The 18,520-nt window shown below is 45.6% G+C and overlaps 1 protein-coding gene and 1 long non-coding RNA gene across 2 annotated transcripts in view; one reads left to right on the top strand and one right to left on the bottom strand.

Moving 5' to 3' along the window:
- Positions 1 to 16,502, top strand: part of PARD6B (par-6 family cell polarity regulator beta) — a 26,460-nt gene extending 9,958 nt beyond the window's left edge. Inside the window, exon 3 of the mRNA XM_077253224.1 lies at positions 13,043 to 16,502. Coding sequence (XP_077109339.1) covers positions 13,043 to 13,878 — 836 coding nt within the window. The 3' untranslated portion in view covers positions 13,879 to 16,502. The remainder of the gene's footprint in view (positions 1 to 13,042) is intronic.
- Positions 16,460 to 18,520, bottom strand: LOC143765967 (uncharacterized). The gene is made up of 2 exons (XR_013213489.1): positions 18,098 to 18,520; positions 16,460 to 17,333 (listed from the first exon to the last, which is right to left on the bottom strand). It is a non-coding gene; the product is annotated as an uncharacterized LOC143765967 (long non-coding RNA).

Here is an 18,520-nt window from a genome sequence, read left to right as displayed (position 1 = left end):
GTCTTTCATCCACAGCCCTGCCGAACGTTAGTGTGAATCAGCGTTAGTCTCCTGCGCGCGTTGCTTATTTTTTACTTGCAGACTTAAGCCTTCATCATGTCAATTCTTTGTGTTTTTGATGCAGATTTTATCCATTCTGAATGGGGGGAAAATCTGCAACCAAAACGCAGGAAAAAAGTGCAGCAGAAACGTGCCTATTTTACACTGCGTTTTTCCTTACCAAGAGATGCAGACATTTTTGCAACAAATAATTAATGTGTGCACATACCCCAAATCACTGTGTCATTCATATCCTTTTTTTTTTTTGGGTGATGTGAATATAGGAAAAAGTTAGTTGTGCTAAGTAACCCATTGAACTATCGCATGGATACCGAATACGTGAAAGTTTTATATTAAGAAGTATACGAACTAATGGCGTTTTTTTCTTTTTTGAGGAGAGGAGGAAGTGTCAATGAAATTTGTTTTAATAAAATTTATTATGTTTGAGAATATATACATCTATACATCTATTTTTTTTTTTTTCTTTCTTTACCCTGCAGAGGGTCATTACAGATCTCTGGGCGTCATCATTTTCTTTATGCATACTAGCAGGACTGTGGGGTCGGTTAGCCAAACCTCCGACTCCTCAATTTCCATGGCTCCAACTCCGACAATGACTCCGCAGCCCTGTGTACTAGTGCCCTAGTCAGAGGAAAGCAGCCATGTCCTTGGCAGAGCTGGCCGGGGGCTGCCAGGAGTTCATATGACCGCCAGGCCTAGTAGGTGCATTGGTATTGCCATCCTTACCGTGCTTGTAATGGTTGGCCCTGTCTTGCTGTGCAGTCGTTGCTTCCTCTTAGTTTTTTTTACCCAAGTGACAGTCTGCACCGTCATTTTGTTCATAAACCAGAGGGCTCGGTATAAAATGGCCTTATAAGATCCCATCCGGCTGAATTATAGGTCAATATCAATTGTAAAATAAATCTTGTATATAATGGTGTTCCTGGAAAAGCATGGAGTGATCCTCATTGAGGTCCCGCGGGTGCTTGGGGCAGAGCAGCGTTTGCCTTGCGTTGCTCGGTGACTCTTCACTATGTATGGAGATGACACACGGATGCCATAACACAGCCTTGGTGATCACCTGGCCATCAATAGCAACTGAGTGGCCCGGAGGAGAACCTGCAGCTGTGTGCTAAAGATGAGCAGCGTCCAAGACTGTTATACATTCCTATATGATGACGGGCCGTCGCCCTGTGTGAATCCTGACTAGTGATGAGAGAAGGTGCTGGGATAAGGTGTTATCTGAGCATGCTCGTGTGCTGACCGAGTGTCTTCAGTGTGTTCGAAAAATGAGTTTGAAGCCCCGTTGCTGCATGTCTCGGGGCTGTTAGACAGCCGCAACACATGCAAGGATTGCCTAACAGCCGTGAGACACGCGGGGACGTGAACATATTTTACGAGTACGTGGAAGACACTCGGTCAGCACACAAGCATGCTGAGATAACACCTTATCCGAGCATGTCCGTTCATCACTAGTCCTGACCCTTTACTATGGGAGACTGAAACGTCCTGCACAGAAGTTGCGCTTTCATTCATCACCTTTCTTGAGATCTCTGCTCCCGTACAGTGAATGAAAACCTTCTTGTTGCATCCAATAAACAATAAGACTACTTTCACACTGGCGTTTTTTGTCCTCCGTCGCAATGCGTCATTTTGGACAAAAAACGCATCCTGCAAAAGTGCTTGCAGGATGCGTTTTTTGTCCATTGACTTGCATTAGCGTCGCATTGCGACGGATGCGTTGTGCTTTGGCGGACCGTCGGCACAAAAAAACGCTACATGTAACGTTTTTTGCTGCCGACGGTCCGCTTTTTCCGACTGCGCATGCGCGGCCGGAACTCCGCCCCCACCTCCCCGCACCTCACAATGGGGCAGCGGATGCGCTGGAAAAATGCATCCGCTGCCCCCGTTGTGCGGCGTATACAACGCTAGCGTCGGTAACCTCGGCCCGACGCACTGCGACGGGCCGAGCCCGACGCTAGTGTGAAAGAAGCCTAACCTGTCTTGGCGTAGCCTTGCTCACACAGCTGATGTGGCTAGAACCTATAGAGTTGCAAAACTTTTACAATACAATCGTAAAATGTTCACCCCTTCTCTTGTTGTAGATGAGCATCCGCTCAGCGGGCCAGAGTGACCAGATTTTGCTTGTATCTTATTCCCGATGCTCGTCTGAATATTTATTTGTTAATTAAATCCGCCACTCTGTTCCAGAGAAATGGGCTTTTATTTTTTTCTGTACTTCTAGCATTTATGGGCTTTGCCACAAGGGGGCGTGGCTCACATGATCCTCTGGGGCGTGTCTTTAGGCTCCTCTGCATTATCACTGTGAGCCACGCCCTCTCATTAAGACCATAAAATTTGGCACTTAATAAAAAGGCCCATATCTCTGAACCGTATGGCAGATTTTAAAAAGGTAAAAAATGTAATAATCGGGAACAATGGTAATAACCTTTAAGCAAAACTGGACACGTTTGACCTGCTGACAGGTCCCCTTTAAATCACCAGTTCTCACGACATTTACACCCTGAGGTTGTCAGATTTGCCGTTGGCGGCTGATGTGGATCATGGAATTTACCCTTGGTTTATTTTTACCGTCTCTATTTGCAGATCTTAGGAGGACAGGTTTTGTACTTGACTGTCGGGAAAATTCTCTTCATATGTCCCTGACTGAGAAATTCAAGATTCGTGTGATTTATTTCTTTATTTTTGTTTCTAGCTGAAAAACAAAAGTGTTTAGGGGAGTCAGTCACCCTGTAATGTCGCATGATGATCGAGCTTCAGAGTTGGGGCAGATATACGGTACTTAGAAATGGTGACATTTGTGAGGGATGTAGTGTGACAACTGTGTCCTGATGTGGGAACTTGTGTGTCACTGGAGGGAGAACCTTTAAAATGGGCATATGAAGATCTTCTCGTTGCTTTGAGTGTGCCCCTGCCTGTTGCACTGCGGTCTGTGATGGGTCAAAGTCTGAGTGTGGATTTCAGAGTTGTAGGATCAGCCTCTGAATAAAGGATGAGCGGTGCAGGTGTTTCTGGCTTCCCACTCATTGCAGTAATATTATCCACGCGGTCCATGCAGGGATCAATACAGCCCCGTCCAGCAGGAAAAAGCCACGCACAGTGGGGCAAAAAAGTATTTAGTCATTCAGCAATAGTGCAAGTTCCACCACTTAAAAAGATGAGAGGCGTCTGTAATTTACATCATAGGTAGACCTCAACTATGGGAGACAAACTGAGAAATAAAAATCCAGAAAATCACATTGTCTGTTTTTTTATCATTTTATTTGCATATTATGGTGGAAAATAAGTATTTGGTCAGAAACAAACAATCAAGATTTCTGGCTCTCACAGACCTGTAACTTCTTCTTTAAGAGTCTCCTCTTTCCTCCACTCATTACCTGTAGTAATGGCCCCCGTTTAAACTTGTTATCAGTATAAAAAGACACCTGTGCACACCCTCAAACAGTCTGACTCCAAACTCCACTATGGTGAAGACCAAAGAGCTGTCAAAGGACACCAGAAACAAAATTGTAGCCCTGCACCAGGCTGGGAAGACTGAATCTGCAATAGCCAACCAGCTTGGAGTGAAGAAATCAACAGTGGGAGCAATAATTAGAAAATGGAAGACATTCAAGACCACTGATAATCTCCCTCGATCTGGGGCTCCACGCAAAATCCCACCCCATGGGGTCAGAATGATCACAAGAACGGTGAGCAAAAATCCCAGAACCACGCGGGGGGACCTAGTGAATGAACTGCAGAGAGCTGGGACCAATGTAACAAGGCCTACCATAAGTAACACAATACGCCACCATGGACTCAGATCCTGCAGTGCCAGACGTGTCCCACTGCTTAAGCCGGTACATGTCCGGGCCCGTCTGAAGTTTGCTAGAGAGCATTTGGATGATCCAGAGGAGTTTTGGGAGAATGTCCTATGGTCTGATGAAACCAATCTGGAACTGTTTGGTAGAAACACAACTTGTCGTGTTTGAAGGAAAAAGAATACTGAGTTGCATCCATCAAACACCATACCTACTGTAAAGCATGGTGGTGGAAACATCATGCTTTGGGGCTGTTTCTCTGCAAAGGGGCCAGGACGACTGATCCGGGTACATGAAAGAATGAATGGGGCCACGTATTGTGAGATTTTGAGTGCAAACCTCCTTCCATCAGCAAGGGCATTGAAGATGAAACGTGGCCTAGCCAGTCTCCAGATCTCAACCCTATAGAAAACCTTTGGAGGGAGTTGAAAGTCCGTGTTGCCAAGCGAAAAGCCAAAAACATCACTACTCTAGAGGAGATCTGCATGGAGGAATGGGCCAACATACCAACAACAGTGTGTGGCAACCTTGTGAAGACTTACAGAAAACGTTTGACCTCTGTCATTGCCAACAAAGGATATATTACAAAGTATTGAGATGAAATTTTGTTTCTGACCAAATACTTATTTTCCACCATAATATGCAAATAAAATGATAAAAAAACAGAAAATGTGATTTTCTGGATTTTTTTTTCTCAGTTTGTCTTCCATAGTTGAGGTCTACCTATGATGTAAATTACAGACGCCTCTCATCTTTTTAAGTGGTGGAACTTGCACTATTGCTGAATGACTAAATACTTTTTTGCCCCACTGTATGTAATTGTCTGATGGATGTGAAAACCAAAAAGGATGCAAACATTTAGGCAATCTGTTTCCATCCTTTCCCCATAGACTGCACTCCTATGAAAAAGGATCTTTTTTTTTCAGCCAGAGTGCGGTTTTGTTTTTATTTATTCTTAAAAAAAAAATCAATTAAGATGTATATGTGCCCAAATGGATAGGCGCTGGACATGTTTTCCCATTGTATCCTTTGTATATACAAACATATACCGTACGTTGAAATGTTTGTTTTTTTTACAGTACAAACGGATGTGTTAAGTATATCACAAAATCGTGGTGTGGGACTGTCAGTTCTAATCAGTCTGACATTAAGAATCATAGAATGCTAGAGTTGGAAGGGACCTCGAGGGTCATCGTGTTCAACCCCCTGCTCAACGCAGGATTCACTAAACCATCTCAGACAGATGTTTGTCCAGCCTCTGTTTGACGACTTCCATTGAAGGAGAACTCGTTGCAGCTCATTGATCACCCTCATTGTCAAAAAGTTTTTTCTAATATCTAATCTGTATCTTCTCCCCTTCAGTTTGTCCCATTGCTTCTAGTCTTTCCATGTGCAAATGAGGAAATGATGATCCCTCTACACTGTGACATCCCTTCAGATATTGCTGAAATATGTATATAGTGCATAGAGAGCGCCATAAGAAGGGCTCTCATATCTTACAGGACATTAAAGGGGTTGTCATGTCCATAGAAAAACTGATAACTTGTTGATTGGTGGGGGTCTGACCTCTGGGAACCACACAGATTATTACTTTTTTTTTTTTTTTCCCCCACCTCTCCATTCATTCCCTGGGGCTGCGGAGCTCTGCGCTTGACCTACTCCAGCAACCCTATAGAGTGTGGAGTGGAGGTGGGGCATCCGCCATGCATCTCCATTTTGAAATGGGGATATAAAGTCTCTATTTTGCTGATCAGTGCAGGTCCCAGCGGTCTCGCCTCCTCTGATCAACATGTTGTTTTCACCTGACAGCTTGTTGAAGGTAGCGTGTCCCTCTTGTTTCTTCGCTAATTTTTCAGTTCCTCTGCAGAAGGGAAAGTATTATATAAACAGTAAAGTATATACATATACACTCTCAGGAAAAGCTAGCAATATAAGGTTTAAGGGGGAACCCAGTCTGTTTCCCAGCATCTGCCTTAAAGGTATTATATCTGTGTGTATACTGCGTCTGTATCCAGGGCTGTGGAGTTGGTAAGTCACACCTCCGACGCCTCAATTTCCCTGACTCCGACTCCACAATCATGCCTCAATACTGAGCACGTACATAACATGCAGCACGGATTCATCTCCACTCCGACTCCACAGCACTGCCTCACTACTGAGCACGTACATAACATGCAGCACAGATTCATCTCCAGACTCCACAGCACTGCCTCACTACTGAGCACGTACATAACATGCAGCACGGATTCATCTCCACTCCGACTCCACAGTCATGCCTCACTACTGAGCACGTACATAACATGCAGCACGGATTCATCACTCCGACTCCACAGCACTGCCTCACTACTGAGCACGTACATAACGTGCAGCACGGATTCATCACTCCGACTCCACAGCACTGCCTCACTACTGAGCACGTACATAACATGCAGCACGGATTCATCACTCCGACTCCACAGCACTGCCTCACTACTGAGCACGTACATAACATGCACCACAGATTCATCTCCAGACTCCACAGCACTGCCTCACTACTGAGCACGTACATAACATGCAGCACGGATTCATCTCCACTCCGACTCCACAGCACTGCCTCACTACTGAGCACGTACATAACATGCAGCACGGATTCATCACTCCGACTCCACAGCACTGCCTCACTACTGAGCACGTACATAACATGCAGCACGGATTCATCACTCCGACTCCACAGCACTGCCTCACTACTGAGCACGTACATAACATGCAGCACGGATTCATCACTCCGACTCCACAGCACTGCCTCACTACTGAGCACGTACATAACATGCAGCACGGATTCATCTCCACTCCGACTCCACAGCCCTGCCTCACTACTGAGCACGTACATAACATGCAGCACGGATTCATCTCCACTCCGACTCCACAGTCCTGCCTCACTACTGAGCACGTACATAACATGCAGCACGGATTCATCTCCACTCCGACTCCACAGCACTGCCTCACTACTGAGCACGTACATAACATGCAGCACGGATTCATCTCCACTCCGACTCCACAGTCCTGCCTCACTACTGAGCACGTACATAACATGCAGCACGGATTCATCTCCACTCCGACTCCACAGTCCTGCCTCACTACTGAGCACGTACATAACATGCAGCACGGATTCATCTCCACTCCGACTCCACAGCACTGCCTCACTACTGAGCACGTACATAACATGCAGCACGGATTCATCTCCACTCCGACTCCACAGTCCTGCCTCACTACTGAGCATGTACATAACATGCAGCACGGATTCATCTCCACTCCGACTCCACAGCACTGCCTCACTACTGAGCACGTGCATAAAGTGCAGCACAGATTCATAGAAACATAGTTATTACTGTTGACTAGAAAAGACATGTTCATGAAGCCCACTCAAAGGATGGGAAAGGATAAAGAGAATATTTGTGTATGAAGTGTGTATTGTGTGGGTACAGTGTGTATTGTATGTATCGTATGTGTGTACAGTGTAGTGTGTGTGTGTGTATATAGTATGTGCGTGTACAGTGTATATTTTGTGTATGTATATTATATATAATTAGTGTGTGTGTGTATAGTATGTATTTGTCTGTCTGTATTTGTGTGTATATATATAGTGTATGTGCCTGCTAGATGTATATCTCATATGGGTAAGAAACTTTCCATCGGATTAGCTTTTTTTTTCTCTCTATGTTAATCTTTGACTTTCTTCCAACTTTTACTCAAATTCTTTGCTGCCCCTGAGTCTATAATACTTACTGCGCGGTACGAGGCACGGCCGGACTCTGGTCCTCATGCACTTTCCCTCTTAATTTCAAACCCCTTGAACAGTCCCTGTAAGTGGTTAGGAAACAGTCTATCCAGTGTCAGGGGAAAGCTGGGTGACCACCAGTATGGCCGCCATCACTGTTCCATTACAGCTATGGCCTCCCTTTCTTGCCAGGCCTGGTTGTATATATATTTAATAAGGGAGCAGACCGGCATGGCGGCTCAGTATAATAACACCCATTGTTCCTGTAGCAGATAATGGAGTGTGCTAGAACTCCCATTCTGGGACATACAGTGAAACTGATTTAATGGGGTGTAGTTGGCAGGTGCCCAGCAGGTATTAATGTTTCCTTTCATGGTAAAGGGCACATCAGGACAGGCTCAGCGCCCGGCAGAGGGTGCCCCATCCCCTCTGCGGATTTCTTCCTGTGCTGTGATATTGATTTTATATTTCTGTATTGAAGCTGCGGTCGTTGTTATCCCATCACATTTGTCCTTGTTCTGTAACTAGATGCAGGGTCACCAGTTTTCTGGGTCACCATCGTTTTCCTGGCAAGCCATTGATCATGTTTGTGGGTAAATTTGCACCTTTCTGGGATTTTATTATCATTCACAGAACAAATTTGGTCATTGTAAGTTAATTCCCGCTATATACACTTATGTAATGTTGTGCATCAGGTGGCTTTATGCAGACCCTGAACCAGCAGGGAGTATCAGCTAGTGCAGCCTGAAAACTAATAGAGAGTGCAGCTCCGGAGGTGACTGGAGCATCAGGTAAAGCAAAAGATTTCCAAGATGAATCCATGCTATTGGGTCAGAAACAAGAATTCAAGGTGTCGCCGATGTAGGGATGTAGTCAGAGCCAACGTTCATCGCTTTTTTTCCCCTGCCAGACACATGTGAAGGTTCCTGGTAAAGGTCTGGGTGTTGGGAGGGCTGTGGAGGGTGGTCTGGGGGCTGTCAGATTGCCTCCACTGCGCAGAATATAAAACTTTGAGGAATGTCTGGTTCCTGGCACGGCCCAGCACTATGGATAACGTCACCCTCCCTGCACTGGGTAATGAACCCTCCTCTGAGCTCGGGCACGTATTACCTGCCCATTTCCAGTATTCCTCCCTGCGTGATTCATACGTGCGGACTGATGGGGGTTGTTGTAGCAAATAGTCAAGAATGTGAGTAACCGACCTGAAATGAAGCATTATGTGTATGTAATGCGTGTCCGTGCCTGATGACTCCCAGCATGCTGCACCTCCGAGGTATGCACCGAGCGCGGCCACAAACAGCGGCGGTGACACATATGCAACAAGTTCTATTAATAAGTTATAGGAGACCCACAATGAAGGATGTGAAACTAGAAACGTAGAAGTTTTGTGTTCAGTATCGGCACCTTGTGCATCGGGCTGCAGACTGGTACCGTGCAGACGGTCACCCTGTGGTCTGGGTCTTACCCATCACCACAATTCTATTCTACAGCTGCCGCCCCACTCTACAGGCCAGGATCGGAGATCGGGCTGATCTGGGCTGGTTATCCTACCATTTAAGTAATTAAACAAAGGAAAAGTCCTATCAGCCATTGCCTCCCCACAAGCAGCGTGATCATGCCATACTAACGGTTTGCCATGGCGGCAATAATAGTGATCAAAATTTTGCATCCCATGATTGCAGCAACGAAAAGCTGCAAAGTTACCCTGCAAAAAAAAAAAACCCCTTTATAAAGTTCTGTTTTTATCGTGAAGGAGTACAAAAAAAAAATAATTTATCAACTCAATAAATGATTGTAATGACTTTCAGATTAAAATTATCATATCTTTTCAGCAGCGTGGTGAATACTGTAAAGACAAACCCCCCAAAGCTATAGCGTGTTTTTTTTTGTTTTTTTTTTAAAGTTGATTTACAGTTTCTCCCTAAGTTAAAGTTATACCCCAATTAAAAATTTGGGCCTACAAAAACAAGCCCATATATAGCTATGGAATGGGGGGATTATATTTTGAGATGTTCAGATTTAAAAATTGAATACATCTCTGCATTATTTTTTACCAATCTTCACATCATCGAGGGTTGTTGCACATACAGCAATGAGCAATGCTTGTAGTGTTCAGCCTTCTGTAAAAGTAATTTCAGCTTTTGCAGATAAACTACTAGTATCTGATAGTGGAAAGTATCAGAGCGCTGCCCGGCTCGGGCATCAGGACAGGTAACTGGCACTGACGGTTTGCAATCTAAGTGGTAACGTCTCTCCTTGTGGAGAGTGAAATGCGTATGTAAGGAGACTTATAGGCTATGCAGTGCTCCTCTAGAAAACAAAATATGCAAATTGTCTCTTCAGAGAGGAAGAGAATTAGAACTCTAGTGCCACCTACTGGAAGTAGCAATCCTAAAAGTCCAATATCAACCCTTTAATGAGCTTTTCCACATAACTTACCATAGACTAAAGGTACCTTCACACTAAGCGACTTTGCAGCGAGAACGACGACGATCCGTGACGTTGCAGCATCCTGGATAGCGATCTCATTGTGTTTGACACGCAGCAGCGGTCTGGATCCCGCTGTGAGATCGCTGGTCGGAGCTAGAAGTCCAGAACTTTATTTCGTCGTCAGATCACCCGCTGTCATCGCTGGATCGGCATGTGTGACGCCGATCCAGCGATGTGTTCACTTGTAACCAGGGTAAACATCGGGTTACTAAGTGCAGGGCCGCGCTTAGTAACCCGATATTTACCCTGGTTACCATTGTAAAAGTAAAAAAAAAAAAAAAAAAAACACTACATACTCACATTCTGATGTCTGTCACGTCCCCCGGCGTCCACAGGGTTACGCGCTGCTGCCGAGAACTTCCTGCACTGAATGTGTCAGCGCCGGCAGTAAAGCAGAGCACAGCGGTGACGTCACCGCTGTGCTCTGCTTTACTGCCGGCGCTGACACATTCAGTGCAGGAAGCTCTGAGCAGCAGCGCGTAACCCTGTGGACGCCGGAGGACGTGACAGACATCAGAATGTGAGTGTGTAGTTTTTTTTTTACTTTTACAATGGTAACCAGGGTAAATATCGGGTTACTTAAGCGTGGCCCTGCACTTAGTAACCCGATGTTTACCCTGGTTACCCGGGTGCTGCAGGGGGACTTCGGCATCGTTGAAGACAGTTTCAATGATGCCGAAGTCGTTCCCCTGATCGTTGGTCGCTGGAGAGAGCTGTCTGTGTGACAGCTCCCCAGCGACCAAACAACGACTTACCAACGATCACGGCCAGGTCGTATCACTGATCGTGATCGTTGGTAAGTCGTTTAGTGTAACGGTACCTTAAAAGCCAAACCAGAATCTCTATTTGCAGATAGTGTTTCGCCGCTGACGAGTCATGTGACAAGGCTTGTTATATGGTCTATATTGACTTTTTGGACTGCTACATCCAGTTGGCGCTAGAGTTCAAGTCCTCTTCCTCTCTGAAGAGGCAAGTTGCAGGTTTACAGACTATCGCCATGTTTGGGAATGCTGGGGCATATCCTGCATGGGTGGAGAAGTTAGGTGACTATACGGGGAATGCAGCTGTGCCCGTCGGTGCGGTTTGAGTCACTCCTGCAGAAACTGGCGATGGGGGGCCCATGATGCCAGCAACGGGATCATTATTTCACTTCCTTATGGTGATGTCACTACCCGGTCAGGTAGGGTAAAGGTGAGCGGTGATTAAACCCGTACTCACCGGCTAATGATATAACTTCATGGCCTGTAAATGATTTCAGTGGAATTCTGACCTGGATGTGCTGCCCCACAAATACAACCCTCGGGTGTCCAAGGCGCGGCCCCGCATACCTGTCAGGTGTGTACATAACAACCCGTTCATCCGGATTCTGTTTACCCCCGTTGCTGGTCACCACACACCGCCGGCTTCATCACCTGCAAAGGACTCTGGGAGCAGCTGTGTGTGTTATTCCGCTCATCACTGTAAAGTGCTCATTCTGCCCATGTACATAAATGCATTATCATCACCATTGTGCAAGGGTCGGCTCCAGCAGCAGAGGCAGGCACCGGTCTGCGACTTTGTCTTACTGTTTCCTTTTGATTCCTCATCATTTTCAAGTTCTCTACTTGCTGTTAGAAAATCAGCTGCTTTCTTTTCAGTACAGCGCCACACCTGGCAACAATTTTATTTGGTAACATTCACTTTGAAGGGAATTTGTCACCAGGTTTGTGTAATGAGAGCAGCATGATGTAGGGGCTGAGACACTGATTCCAGAAATGTCATGTAATAGGCTGCATGCCGTTATATAGATTTAATCCGTTTTCCCTGCTGAGCCTTGTATATCCTACACCACTGATTGGCTGCTTCCTGACAATGTACAGTGTACACAAAAAGCAGCCAATCAGTGGTGGGGGTGGGGTTACACAGAGTAGGAGGCAGGAGAGACCTAGTCCTATAGTGATAATCTCCTGCTGATAAAACACTGAACAGTAGCACATACAGTGTAGGTTAAACATCGCTGGAATCAGGATCTTGGCCCCTACATCATGCTGCTCTCTGATTACATAGCAACAACCCACTGACTTATTCCCATTAATTGAATTGAGTTGCAATACTAGACCCTAATCCTGAACAACCCCTTTAAAGGAGTTGTTAACCTTTTAAGATCAACTTTTTTTTATTAAATGCATGTATTTAGATCTAAAAGTCATTTTTGCAATTTGGTGACGTTAAAAATGTTGCAACGTTTTGCTTTTCCAGGCTCTTTGCTTTATGCACATTCAACTTTGATGTGGTCATAAATCAGCTGAGAGGAGCTTAGAAAACACTGATAAATAAGTCACAAACTCCATGTCAGACCATTTATAACAGGTTGACTGACAGATTCCGAGTTAAACTTATTCAGGCCAGTAAAAGTGTCCCAAAAAATGGATTACTCCTTCAGAGCTAATAGTATAAAATGTACTGGTGCAGGTAAGAGCTGGGGTCCGGGACTGTTGGTGCTGTGTTTAGCTGTTAGTTTCTTACACTGAGACACTGTAACGTGCCTTCAGCTGTGTGAGCATGCTGTGTTTTCAGCCTCTAAAGCAAATAATGAATCTGTGTATAGCTCCAGAAGGAGGTTTTTCTACATATTTGGCCTCTAAATTCACCTCTGTTTGCTGAGCTGCAGTGATCTCCCCGGGCATCTATAATTCATAATATAGATCCTGCGGCTTTAAAGTAAAACATAAACTGTAAGAGATAACAGTCCCGAGCCTCGGCTGTGTAACCAGGCCCGGTATATATAGACGGCAGGGTGTCCTCGGCCAGAAATCCCGAGCATCAGAAATAGGATATATTTAGTGCTGGATGAACAGGAATTTCCACTTGATTTGTGTCCTCTGTACACACGACGCTCACAGGATATTTTCTTCTTTGGAAATTTCTGACTTGTTCTTTTTCCTTCTTTCTACAGAAGAAGCGGACTACAGCGCCTTTGGCACCGATACTTTGACCAAAAAGAAGAATGTTCTTACGACCGTCCTTCGCCCCGACATGGCTAAGAAGAAGCCTCATCTTGTCATCGGGATGCCCAGCGACTTCAGGCCAGTGTCCTCCATCATCGACGTGGACATTCTTCCCGAAACCCACCGCAGAGTCCGACTCTATAAACACGGAATGGAGAGACCGCTGGGCTTCTACATTCGGGACGGCTCGAGTGTCCGCGTGACGCCCCACGGCCTGGAGAAAGTGCCAGGTATCTTCATATCCAGGCTTGTTCCTGGAGGACTTGCCCAAAGCACCGGATTATTGGCGGTCAACGACGAGGTTCTGGAAGTTAACAGCATAGAGGTATCTGGGAAGAGCCTGGACCAGGTCACCGACATGATGATTGCGAACAGCCACAACCTCATCATAACGGTCAGACCGGCCAACCAGCGGAATAACGTGGTACGGAACAGCAGGAACTCTGGCAGCTCTGGGCAGTCGACGGACAGCAGTACGAGCATGTACAGCAACGCCCCGCCACAGCAGATCATCCAGAACTACCATCCGGAGGAGGCGCAGAGCGATGATGAGGACATTATCATAGAGGAAGGTGGCACTTCCGTCATCCCCAGGGCAGCGCCATCCACAGAGAGTCTGGAGTCCTTAACTCAGCACAGCTCGTACCACGATTCCCCACAGAATGGATTTGTATCATCCACGTACCACACACACTTATCTGCCAGCTCCGGCAGCCTGGACCACATTGGCCATAACCACCACACTAAGATCTTGGAAGAAGATGGCACCATTATTACACTGTGAAGGCCCGCTCGGACGCGATGTCTGGCGCTGCCTCATTGCACATATTTTATTTTAGTGTTTTTTTTATTTTTAGCCTATTGATTCGTGTGACATTATACTTGCAAAATCATTTTTTTTTATATTAAGAAAATATATTGTATAGTTTATCTCATCCGCGGTTCTCGTATCTCCACAGAACTTGCAATTTCTATTTTCGTGAAATTAAGGAAAAAGAAAAACTTTTGTTTTGGTTTTACATTCCCTAGGCGAACAAAAGGCCCCTCTCCTATAGCGCTATGATCAAGAAGACGAGGCGTGCCTGGATCCGTGAACACTAAAGTCTGCATTTTTGTATTTTCATATCTACGAAAAATTGTTAAAAATTCCGTTGTATCCCAGTATCTTGACCGGCGAGGATTGATAAGCGGAGTCTGTGTACAATGATCAGACTGGTTGTTTTTCGTCACTGGAATTATCAGAACTTACCCAGTAATGGAAAGTTGTTGTTAAAGATCTGGACACCTAAGGATATCAACCATATTGACCAGCAGACCTTGCTGCGTAACGTGCTGGAAGTGACCAGTTGGTTAACACTCTCTCTGTTGGTGTCACTTGCTCCTTATCCCAGCTGGTGTCACTCGCTCATTGTCTTCTGCCTGTCTAGCTCGTTCTGTCTGGTTTTGCATTTGCAGTTACCTGTAGCTGGATTTGTTTGCACATTTTCCTGATGGGAAGGAGATCTGTTATATTCACACAGAGGATGCCGCAAAGCTGAGGGCAGGGGGTAGTGGCGGGTGAGCGAGGTGCTATCAGTGCCACCTTCATCACTGATTGGTGGAGCACCTATGAATCAATGGGTACTCTCCCGATCAGGGCTGACAGTCAGCTACTAATGTGGCCTGCAAACCAATGACCCACTGGCTCCTTATTAGTGTGGCCCCCAGCACATCCCCTGTGTGTAGGCGACAGGTCAGTTTTGCACAGTCTTGACTAATAATATGGAGTAACCTGATACAACTATACATGACCTGAATGTGTTATTCCTGTTCTGACCCCACTTTCTCGCTGTAGACGCTCACCCCGGCTTCCTATGTTGTAATATGGCCGCTGAGTGGACACGGAGCCCAGTAAAGGCCGGCACTGGATAATATGCCTCATTATAGGACTCTGTGACTTAGGCCGGACTCTTCCTTTCTACCCTTACCTGCATGGCTCCTGTGCATAGTCTACAAATACTACAAATGTGTATATATTTTGTAAATCTGATGCTGCTATAATAAGATGGGTTATGATTTTTAAATGAGGTGTCTATGAACGGGTTAAACGTCAGCGTGTTTGCCTTCGGTTACTAACCTGGATCATTAAGGAGGGCTGCGCTCCCAAAACTTTTAAGGGGCTATGCTGTTTATATCATGTTGTCCTGGGCCGAGAGCTGCGCTGGACGCAGCCCTCACTTCTGACTTGGATAGGGGGCAATGGCTCTAATAGCTGGCCTTTACGTTATAGGGGGGGAAGTCACCAACAAGCAGACCATCCTCTGAGAGACCACTGCAGTATATCACAGCGAAGACCTGTCCGATGGTCTGTGTTGGCTGAGGGACCCATGGTCTCTGTATATGTCCTGTATCAGACCCTCTACCTCCTTTGTATCCCTTCTAAACACTGGACTTCATCCCCTCATCCCCCTGTCACCCTCATCTCGGTTCTTGGCTTTTCGAGTAGATGTTCCCGCTTGAACACCATTTTATAGTTTCTATATAGGATGAATGTCAATAAACTAGAGTCACCATGTACATACAGAGTCACAAACGTTGCATTTCTGATCTTGCATTTCAGCTGACCTTTCGTCTGTCTGATACTCCAGAGCTGAACTCACAATTCTGTTGATCTTCTCTCTCGCAGCCCTTTAAGCAGCTTAGCTGAGCACCTATAGTGCAAACCACTAGAATAAGCTGTATGCTGACACCTAACAAGCAGGGGTTGTAGGAAGATTTTGCAGCTTCCTGAATAGGGAGTTCAGCTCTGGAGCACAATACAGGATATAACTCAGTCTTGTAATATATTATGTAATTATGTAAATGAATTCTAAATATAAAATGGTGATCAGAGGTGGAGCTGAGCTTTAACTCTTTCTTCATGATGGAAGGAGTTGACCCTCCCACTATCTCTTTTATAGTTCACGACTGACCCGGCTCCCGACATTCATCACATTTCGGAGGCAGAGCTCATGGTGTCGATCGCTTTTCTTTGTTTTTATATAAATCGCAGAACATTTGCTTTGACTTTGATAAGCATATAATTTATTACTATAATGTATATACTCTCTGTATCTGACTGTTCATATGTACGAGAATCCGGTGTAATTATCTGCTGACCGATATGAAGTAAGCCGGAAGCACAAGATTAGCCAGAATCCCCAGAATATTTTATTTTACCACTCCCTTCCCCCCACGTTTGTAGGGTAACGGACCCCAAGCGGTGCACAAATACGTGGGATGGTCAGACTGGTCGGGTGGCTATAGGTACTAGGAAAGGGAGTCCCATAGCGCCATACTACTGTGGGTATAGAAGACTTTGTTTTCTATTATATAGGCTTAAAAGGGTTTTCCAGTTTTCAGAAAACCGCTGTCCCCCGGCTGCAGTTTAAAAAAAAAAAAAACCAAACAAAAAAAAAACAACCTAAAACGAATCCTTTACTCAACCTCACCAGGTCCGATGCTGCGAGTACTGCGCCAAGGACCAGTTTTCCAAAAACCCGGAACACCCTTTAATGGCTATAACCCCAAACAGCACACCTCTATGCAGCGGCAGTTACCAGATGGTACTGTGGGCTTCACTTCATGCTGTCTCGTCTACAACTGTAAACGGCTAAGCAATAGGTCACAGCTCCCTATGAAGATATACGGGGGACTTCCAGCTCAAAGACCCTCTACTGTGTCGATAAGTTCTCCAAGAGACTACTTTGTAGCAAAAACTGTGTCTAATTTGTGCCCTCCCCATGTGTCATCTGTAATGACCCCCCCCCCCCCCCCCAATTCTTTTGTGGGTGTAACATAATGTGACACTAAGGTCCATTAAGGGGGTTCCGATTCTCACACAGATATGCCAAGAACAATTGGGCTAATAGTGGAGTTCCCCTTTAAAAAGTGTTTCTTTTTGTTGTTTTTTAATTAAGTAAAGTAAACCCCATAGAAGCACAAACTGGGACTATCATGAGTCTGGTATTTCTGGACTTTGTGGTTGATGACGTGATACTGTTATAATTCCGTTACTCTATTACTGCTGCAGGTGAAGTGATTGAATGCACAGCGGATGACCCAGAGAAGTCACGGGGGAGGGGATCTTGCCAAGTATTGGGGGTCTCACTTACTTTGTGATATATTGATCCACATATAATGTCCAGCAACTGCAGATGATTCGCTTCCATGTACGAATTTCAGGTTTTATCATCTCTTCTACTCCAGTCACATCCAAAGCTTAAGGGTACTGTCACACAGTGCAATTTTGATCGCTAGGACGGCACGATTCGTGACGTTCTAGCGATATCGTTACGATCTCGCAGTGTCTGACACGCTACTGCGATCAGGGACCCTGCTGAGAATCGTACGTCGTAGCAGATCGTTTGGAACTTTCTTTCGTCGCTGGATCTCCCGCTGTCATCGCTGGATCGTTGTGTGTGACAGCGATCCAGCGATGCGTTCGCTGGTAACCAGGGTAAACATCGGGTTACTAAGCGCAGGGCCGCGCTTAGTAACCCGATGTTTACCCTGGTTACCAGCGTAAAAGTAAAAAAAAAAAAAACCGTACATGCTCACCATCTGATGTCCGTCAGGTCCCTTGCCGTCCGCTTCCCGCTCTGACTGTCTGCCGGCCGGAAAGTGAGAGCAGATCACAGCGGTGACGTCGCCGCTGCGCTCTGCTCTCACTGTACGGCCGGATCTCAGTCAGAGCAGAGAAGCAGACGGCAAGGGACCTGACGGACATCAGATGGTGAGCATGTACGTTTTTTTTTTTTTTTACTTTTACGCTGGTAACCAGGGTAAACATCGGGTTACTAAGCGCGGCCCTGCGCTTAGTAACCCGATGTTTACCCTGGTTACCCGGGGACTTCGGCATCGCTCCAGCGCCGTGATTGCAACGTGTGACCGCAGTCTACGACGCTGGAGCGATAATCATACGATCGCTGCGACGTCACGAATCGTGCCGTCGTAGCGATTAAAATGGTACTGTGTGACAGTACCCTAACAGTAGAATTATGATTGCAGCTCTGGAGGTGACTGGAGACACAATGTAACTGTGGATCAGCAATACAAGTAAAGGACAAGGTGACTGAGCATTGTATGTAGATCAACTTACAGAGGGGCGCAGGCCCCCTGGGGTGCGTTTCTCTCCATCACAGTTACCTGGTTATGCCCCCGATCCCCGCTGAGTGTCACATGTGAAGTTGCTCTTTGTATGGCTACAGAAAAAAATGTGATTTTTACACGAATTCTGAATGTTTTAACCGTCAGATGTCAGTATTTTTACTACGATTCTGTAAAATATGCATTTGTATCACTAAATGAAGTTTTAATTTTTCAACAATCAGATGATCAGATCATTGCTTTCGCAGTACTTCATGTCTTATATTTTTACAAATGAAAAAATAAAATGATAGATTCTG

The sequence above is a fragment of the Ranitomeya variabilis genome, chromosome 4 (assembly GCF_051348905.1).
Source record: "Ranitomeya variabilis isolate aRanVar5 chromosome 4, aRanVar5.hap1, whole genome shotgun sequence".
In the NCBI taxonomy this organism is placed as follows: Eukaryota; Metazoa; Chordata; class Amphibia; order Anura; family Dendrobatidae; genus Ranitomeya; species Ranitomeya variabilis.
This window is presented reverse-complemented; position numbering and strand designations above follow the sequence as displayed.